Source organism: Lissotriton vulgaris, chromosome 1_1, assembly GCF_964263255.1.
Source record: "Lissotriton vulgaris chromosome 1_1, aLisVul1.2, whole genome shotgun sequence".
In the NCBI taxonomy this organism is placed as follows: domain Eukaryota; kingdom Metazoa; phylum Chordata; class Amphibia; order Caudata; family Salamandridae; genus Lissotriton; species Lissotriton vulgaris.
This window is the reverse complement of record NC_141685.1, coordinates 623,117,468-623,126,293: the sequence shown is the minus strand read 5'-3', so window position 1 is coordinate 623,126,293 and position 8,826 is coordinate 623,117,468. Positions and strand designations below refer to the sequence as shown.

The window sequence follows — 8,826 nt, the reverse complement described above, 5'->3', positions numbered from 1 at the left end:
CTGGTTGGACAGTGTCCGCTTGTGATGTAATTTCAGGGTGCCCCTGTAGTCATAGTCAGTGTGCCCCACAGAGTAGGTTCAGTGGCTGCCCTTCCAAAGTTTGTCCATCAGCCAACTTACATGCTACAGTTGCTGCACACTGATTAGTGGATATGCCACATCAATGCCCTGTACAATTTATGATTCATACAGTGCTGTCGATGCATTTGTGTTGAATCATCATTCTTCAGTGTGATAATCATGGAGACTACGAAGCTCAATGTGTGCATGCATTCACTAATGTTTATGCCATGCAGAGTGGCCTTGTGAGGGTACCCCCAGTTCTGGAGGGAGGGGGGTCACTGTGCGTCCTGATTCAGTGTCTGGCTGCTGTACTGATAGATGCTGACATATGACAATGTGTAAATGTTCATTAGTCCTTCTTTACTCTCATACCTGCAGCTCAAAGTACACCAACGTAAGGCTGTCTGGAGGGCCATAGCAGCAAAGGTGCGAGCCCTGGGGGTATCAAACAGACGACACACACACTGTCACAAGAGGTGGGACGACATCAGCCGGCTGGCTAAGCAAGTGGCAGAGATGAAGTTGGGGATGGTACCACGCACAGGGCGTGTGGCACGCCGCACCATGACTCCGCTGATGGCACGCATACTGGCAGTGACCTATCCAGACCTGGATGCACGTCTGAAGGGGCTTCAGCAGCAAGACAGCGATGGTGAGTATCCGGGGAGGGAGAGTTTGTCTGGGAGTGGATGCATGTGTAGAGTGCCTGTGTCTGCGGTGACACATGTGATGTGCGTGTGCTGCCATGCTGTGATATGTGATGTGAGTGGCAACTGTGATGTGTGTCTGTATGAGGCATTGGCCCACCATGGCCTTACTCTGCAGCTCCTGGCTGCAGTTTTCAGTCCTTGACATATATTTTGTTGTCCACATGGTCACTCTTCTTTGTGATGGTGGGTGTAGTCCCTATTATGCTGTACAGCTGTGTCCACTTAATGAGTGTTACACCATGTCAGTGTACTTTGCATGCACCTGCATGGTAGTGGCCCACACATCTGACAACAATGTGAACCCACATTGGCACATGGTGATTGTAATGGCCTATTTGACAATGTGGCATGTGTAGACAAAACAGGTGTGTGTATTCCCCTCTGGATCCCTTTAGGCTCTGGAAGTGGTGATGTTAGTTGTGGCTACATCATGTCCGTGGGGCAGGTCCATGTGGGCTAGGGGAACACCATCCATGGGCAGGGTGTAGTGCTGTGTGTCATCGACATTGGTCCACTCCTGCCTGTTTGTCCGCATGACAGGCTCAGTTGTGGTGTAACTGGTGTGTAGCAGCACAATGATTTGAGGGTGTGGTGGTTACCATGTAGCTCTAGGCCTCTCATGTGCTGCATTGCTCTGATATCGTGTGACCAGACTATGACACTTATACAACCATGTTTCTGTCACTAATGCAGATTCGGAAGACACCACGGCGGAACATGATCCTGAAAGTGGTGGGGAGACCAGCACGACAGCGGCAGCAGGGCAGGGTGAGACGGAGCAAAGTGACACTGACCACACCAGCGCTACTGAGGGTGACAGGAGTATGCATGAGGAATCTGTGGCTGAGACACAGAGTACCACTTCATCTGATGGCAGGGGGGATGAGTCCCTGTTAGCAGCCACAGGGGATGGGGACTCTGCTGCTGCATCTGACTACCAACGGCCACTGCCCACCCTCCCATCCACTTCCTCTGGGGCTGGCCGTATCCGTGTCACTAAGAGGGGACGTGTGACATTCACACATGGCACCGCAGCACCTGCACCTGTCCCCCCTGCTGCCCTCAGTGCAGAGTGCGTAGAGCTCCTGCGGCAACTTTGCGTGGGCCAGACCGCCCTGCTGAATGCCTTCAGTGCCCACGATTACAAAATAGGGCAGGTTCTGGCATTCATGGAGGGCATACACTCTGACGTGGGTGGCCTACATCGTACACTCCTGTCATTGTCAGGTACAGTGACGTCAGCCCTCCAACATGCCCCCTTTGCAGCTCAGGTGCCTGTGACGTCCACCCAGTCAGTGGCCACATCAGATGACAGTGAGCACTTGGGACATACATCAAGTAAACGTTACAACACTAGGAGCACAGCTCAGACCCAAAGCAAACAATCCCGTCCACAGACTCCATCCCCAAAGAAGGGCAGGGACCCCCCAATATGCACAGACCAGGTGGAGTCACAGAAGAGCAAGGCCAGAACAACATTGTGTCAGACATCAGGCTCACATGCTGCTGAGCCATCACCAGATATTGACTCTGCTATGCCCACAGAGGATGTGTGGGATGTCATGACTACACCTGGGGTGAACACAGGGACACACCCACCTACCACATCAACCCCAGAACAAAGTACATCGAGGCAGGTGGAGGGAAGCCCTGCTGTGACCAGCCCAGTCATTGTGGCAAAGAAGGGCAGTGTAGTGGCCATCCCTGGCAAGAAGGGACAGGAGGGCAGTGTAGTGGCCATCCCTGGCAAGAAGGGACAGGAGGGCAGTGTAGTGGCCATCCCTGGCAAGAAGGGACAGGAGGGCAGTGTAGTGGCCATCCCTGGCAAGAAGGGACAGGAGGGCAGTGTAGTGGCCATCCCTGGGGTAAGTGGGAAGGTGGTCACTGTGGGGGGTACACCTTCCAGAGAGGCTAAAGTGGTCCGGAGGCGTAGCCAGCACAAGCGTACTGCAGGATCAAGCACTTCTCCAGAGGGAGTGGCAGTGTCTGCCCCTGAAGTGGAACAGTTGGGGGGTGTGCAGGTGGTGTCAACGCCACTTCCCATCAACCCCATGACAGGGAAGCAAATTCATATTCCAAAGAAGTGGAAGGGCACCCCTCCAACCTCTCCCACCCACACTGTGTCAAGGGCGTGCATGACTCCACCTCCACGTGCCACGGTGCCACCTGGTCCGCACAGCCCTCCACCTTGCAGGCCCTCTGTTATAGCCACACCACATGTCCCTCTGTCACACCAGTCAAGTCGACCTGCAGTCCCTGACACACAGCCAGGTTCCACTCCACATGACAGCCAGGAGTGAGTTGTCAACACCCTCAGACGCCTGTGCCACACATAGGTGTGCTACAGTACACCATTGTTAGCGATGTGGGTGTGTTCCTGGGCCTGTTGCTCTGATGTGCTGTACCCTGCCAAGGACACTGGGCCTGTTGCTCTGATGTGCTCTCCCCTGCCAAGGACTCTGGGCCTGTTGCTCTGATGTGCTCTCCCCTGCCAAGGACTCTGGGCCTGTTGCTCTGATGTGCTGTACCCTGCCCTGCCAAGGACACTGGGCCTGTTGCTCTGATGTGCTCTCCCCTGCCAAGGACTCTGGGCCTGTTGCTCTGATGTGCTCTCCCCTGCCAAGGACTCTGGGCCTGTTGCTCTGATGTGCTCTCCCCTGCCAAGGACTCTGGGCCTGTTGCTCTGATGTGCTGTACCCTGCCCTGCCAAGGACACTGGGCCTGTTGCTCTGATGTGCTCTCCCCTGCCAAGGACTCTGGGCCTGTTGCTCTGATGTGCTCTCCCCTGCCAAGGACTCTGGGCCTGTTGCTCTGATGTGCTGTACCCTGCCAAGGACTCTGGGCCTGTTGCTCTGATGTGCTCTCCCCTGCCAAGGACTCTGGGCCTGTTGCTCTGATGTGCTGTACCCTGCCAAGGACACTGGGCCTGTTGCTCTGATGTGCTCTCCCCTGCCAAGGACTCTGGGCCTGTTGCTCTGATGTGCTCTCCCCTGCCAAGGACTCTGGGCCTGTTGCTCTGATGTGCTGTACCCTGCCCTGCCAAGGACACTGGGCCTGTTGCTCTGATGTGCTCTCCCCTGCCAAGGACTCTGGGCCTGTTGCTCTGATGTGCTGTACCCTGCCAAGGACTCTGGGCCTGTTGCTCTGATGTGCTGTACCCTGCCCTGCCAAGGACACTGGGCCTGTTGCTCTGATGTGCTCTCCCCTGCCAAGGACTCTGGGCCTGTTGCTCTGATGTGCTCTCCCCTGCCAAGGACTCTGGGCCTGTTGCTCTGATGTGCTGTACCCTGCCAAGGACTCTGGGCCTGTTGCTCTGATGTGCTGTACCCTGCCCTGCCAAGGACTCTGGGCCTGTTGCTCTGATGTGCTCTCCCCTGCCAAGGACTCTGGGCCTGTTGCTCTGATGTGCTGTACCCTGCCCTGCCAAGGACTTTGCACTTCCCGATTGTGATTCACCAGTGCATAGTCTATGGCATTTGCACATGATTTTGAGAGTTGCTGTTGTCTACTTATGTTGTGTAGCTACATCTGTGCAATATGTGAATAAATACAGTACATTATGGTGTGTTTTCTCTGTCTCCTTACTGATTAAAGTCATTTTCTTGTTTGATTGAGTTCCATGGTCTATTTTGTACATCACCATTGCAAGGTTGTATGTGGCCATATGATTTTTAGACAGGGGGACAGGTTCTTCAGTCCATTGTGGCCCTGCTGATGTTGTACTCTGTGATGGTTATTTGGCAGGCCATGCAGTTTTCGTGTGGGTGAATTGCTATTGCTGCATACACTGTTCACAGGTCACCTTGGGGGACACTGGCAGCACAGGGTGTGCAGCTGTGCTGTGGTGTAGTAGATGTTTATGATGTGATGAGGTGTGTGTTTCCCATTCTGTGTGCCCTGGCGTGTATGTGTATGGTCGTCTTGTGTTGGCCCTTGGTCCTGGTGGCATGGCTTACATGGCATGTGTGTGGCAGAGGTGTGCAGTGTGAAGGGTGTTAGTTTGTAGTGTATGTATGTGTGCCCCTGTATGATGTGAGACACACATGTGTCAGGCAGGAGTTGTATGTCTGTTGTATGTTTTGTCTTGCCCTGTGTGGATGTTTGTATTCAATTGTGTGGGCTGTGGGGAGTGCACTGGTGTTGTGTGTCCGTTGTCAGGCAATCCTGCTGTGCCTTTGTCCCTGGTTGTGTGTCGCAGTGTGTGTGTATTGTGCTTGTTGTTACAGTGCTTGTTGATGTGCAAGGGGGTGCACGGGATTGGCACCTGGCCTGTGACTACTTCGGGTGGTGTGCAGTGTTGGTCGGGGTGGTGTGTCGCTGTGATGTTTGGAATGTGTCCATGCCTTGCTGTTGCCCTGCCTTCTGCATTGTGCGCATGTGTTGACCGCGGCGGTGACGTGTCCGTGACCGTGACGTTGCTGCAGGTTGGCCGACGTTGTGTGTTCCGGATCCCGTGGGGTGCCTTGTTCTGAGGTGGGTGATGTGTGGGTGCCCATGTGGATGTGTTGTGCCCCCCAGCAGGATGCCAGTGTTGTGCTTGGGACCTGTGTCGGCATGTGTGTTGTGTGGTGTATATGTGTAGTGACGTACCTGCGGCGGCGTCCGCGGCGGCCCATCTGGCGATAGTGTTGCAGCAGGTACATGACCGGATGCATGTGGAGGGCTGGGTCCATGGGGTTCATGTCGGATCTCGGCGTGCGTGCTCCGCTGTAGACTTTCCGCCTGCTAGAGCTGTGCGGTGTCTCCGGCGCGGTGCGTCAGCTTGTTTGGCCCATCCTAATATGTCGAGCGGGGCGGACGTCATCGACCGCGGCGGAGGGTCTCGATTGGCTGCAGCCGCCGCGGTGGCGGGCGCACCTTGATGGCGGAGCGAGGCGCTCCGCGGCGGACGGGAAATGACCTGTGTTTACATATCCTAATGTGGCGGACGTGATTTCCACTGCTAGCGGGCGGAAAAAGCTGTTTTTCCGCCCCGCCATCGTTTCGGTAGTGCCACCGCCCGCTATCCTAATGGACCCCCATATGTCTCGAAGATTATAGCTACGAGTCAAATTTAGTACTGCCCTGAATACACTCGGTTTTTGACCTGTATAGTTATATTGATTCTGATGGCATTGTAATTGATTAAATGTTAAGTTAAAATCTCCACAGAGTATTAAAGTGCCTGACCATGATGCTAATTCCAATTCTAATTCGATATATAGTGCAGGGTCATCAAGATTAGGACCGTAGATAGAACAAATAGTAATGCCTATATCTAGTTGAGCAATGGCCCATCTACCATGGGTATCAGCTTTTTTATGTATTGGGGTACCTAGTCTTGTTCTCGCTAAGATTGTAACTCCTCTAGTTTTTGAGGTTTGTGTAGTTGTGACCAATAAATTAAAGCCTGGAATTTTTAATTGAATTATCTCTCCTACAGGAATATGAGTTTCCTGTATACAAATGATATCCCAGGAGCTATGAACCATTAGTTGAATAAATTGGGCCCTCTTTGCTCTGTCGTTAAGACCTGCCACATTCCAGCATCCTGAGTTTAGCTTCCCCATTTAATTGTTTTATGTTTTAGACGGTATTCATGAACCTTGCATAGTGTTGTGCTGTTCCTCAATATTCCTTTAGTAATCTCGAGCCTGCTCATTTTACACTGCGTTTTTCCCCCCCACCCTATCTGCCCTGATTCCCACCCAGCACCCTCCCCTGATCCCCCCCTTGCACCCCCTAACACCCCAAAAAAGGCAATAAGACTCCATAAGAGTCTATAGTGATGGATTAGCATATTCTGACCAGAACCAGCGAAGCATGCAATCCTAAATGCATAGCAAAAAAGAACAACACAACAGATAGAAAAAAGGAAGAGCATAGCAAAAGAAAGAAAAGGGAAGACATAGTATTGTATATCAATTCTTAAGTAGTTCATAAGCAGCTACTTGAGTCCACCCAAAAAATACGGAAATCCAGTAAGTCTTCACATCATTAGCTAAATCATTGGACCTTTCTCTGTTGGAGATTAAGGAAGTCCTGGGTTTTGAACTAATGGGCTTTTCCCTAAAAGGACACGGAGGTGTATTGCATTCGGGGCTGTTGTGCTACAGACCCCTGGGCAATGCTTTGTCAGCCGTATCTAAGCTGGTAGACCTTATCTACGATCTTTCTAATACTCACACCAGGCTAATGATTCTGGGAGATTTTAATCTATGGCCGAATGGGCCTTCGGATTCAGCTTATAGAGATCTGTGCCACGCCAGCTGTAATATACATCTACAGCAGGCAGCAGCTCTCTAGGTATTCTTTAGCCTTAATCTCGGATGTGAAAAATTTTGTTTGACCCTCATAAATTACTTTTAGCTTAGCTGGATTGTTCAGGTATACTACAGCCTTTTTTTCTTGAAAAGGCTTGATAAGCTGTCTGAGTCGCCATCTCCTTTCAACTGTCCAATGGCAGAAGTCAGGACGTACAAAATAGGATGTAGAATCCTTGCTGCAATGTTTATCCGGTGTAGCTTTTTCTGATATAGCTTGTCGAAGCAAAAAGTTCCCAAAGTATACTAGGATTGCACGTGGATATTTACCTATGAGTGCCGTAGGTTTTATAGACAAGGGGACCCTATGCGCTCGCTGTACTTCATAGCTCCAGTCCCAGGTGTTAAGCTCGGGAAGGGTATCATGAAAGAGTTGTATTATAAAGGAACAACAGTCTTCACCCTCCGCTTTTTCTGGCAACCCAAGAACGCGCAGGTTATTTCTACGAAGTCTATTTTCATAATCATCTAGTTTCCACCTAATATCCTAGAATTGTGCTTCGTGTGCTTCAACTCGCTCATTTGTGGCAGCAGCTTCTGTTTCGTTTACTACAATCCGGTCTTCAATGTCATTTAATCTTTCTGTGAAGGCGCCCATTGTCTTGGAGAGTTTGCGAACTACACCTTGAACCTTCTGTAGTCCCGCTCGGGCTTTACGACTGTCTTTTGAGGTCTCCTCCCGGTGAGATGCTATAGCTTGTAAAACTGATTCCATTACTTGTGTCAGTGTAGCTCCCGGTTGATCAGATTGCTCTCTATTTGGGGCCTGATCTGAGGATGATGCTTGAGATTTTGCAATAGGGATCTGATTCTGATTTAGGGTCAAAACGGTCGGAGTATAATCCCATGACAATTCATTAGCTCCGTGGTGTTCAGCCTTTTTCTTTTTAAGTATAGTTCTCCTCCTGTCGTGTTGCTCTTTTGGGGGGTTAAGATCCGATTCTGAACTTATGTTGGAGTCTGTGTCATTCTCAACTTCATCTGCTTCATCAAGCTCATCCTCAGTATCACCAGACCAGCTAATATCTTCTGAGAAGGAGTAGAAATCTGTTATGTGCTTATCTGCTTCCAGAGCCTCAATAGAGTCTATGGGGTGATCATTTATCGCCAAATTAGCTTTTGATGCTCCTACATCTGATTTTGCAGCCTCTGCAAACTCTTTCTCCTTAGCAGTTAATTGTGTCTTATTAGCCCACAGTTGTAAATCTGTATTTAAGTCTGCATTTACCTCAGGTGTCATATTCAAAGGCGAAGTGTTTATCAGCGTCTCCCTATTCGGCTCCAAATTCAGTTCAAAAGTATGGTCGTTATTAATATTACTACAAGTGGGGGTGTTAGCTGACCCAGCAAGCTCAGTAGTATCTTTAGGAGTTTTTGCTAGCATCTCTGGGTGGTCTAAATTCACTATTATATCAGTGGAGATGCTGCTAACCCCCTGTTTATGTGTAGCAGGTCTATCGAAGGGTGCAGAAGCAGGGTGAAATGTCTGGCTTACCTCTGTGGTCATCCTGTCAGTGGCCTCAGACCTCTCAGGAGTAGGAGCAGTCTCATGCCCTTCAGGCGGTTCAGGAACATTCCGATCGTCAGTTAACTCCGTCAGCTCTGCAATAACTGCACTATTTTCTTCGCTCCCACCAGCTGCTGACATTGTAGCTTCTACAATAGGAATAGTTGATTGTTCCTTCGGGTTACTTTGTTGTGCCGTTTTAGTCAATTGTTTCTGACTAGCGGCACGTTGAAACATTGTAATC

At 50.6% G+C, this 8,826-nt stretch overlaps 1 protein-coding gene across 1 annotated transcript; it reads left to right on the top strand.

The window, feature by feature from the left end:
* The first annotated feature begins 228 nt into the window (after positions 1–228).
* LOC147747581 (uncharacterized) lies at positions 229–3,137 on the top strand. The gene is made up of 2 exons (XM_086936333.1): positions 229–715; positions 1,467–3,137. The coding sequence occupies exons 1-2, from the start codon at positions 406–408 to the stop codon at positions 3,071–3,073; spliced, it is 1,917 nt and encodes a 638-aa protein (XP_086792459.1). The 5' UTR covers positions 229–405; the 3' UTR covers positions 3,074–3,137.
* Positions 3,138–8,826: the final 5,689 nt, after the last annotated feature.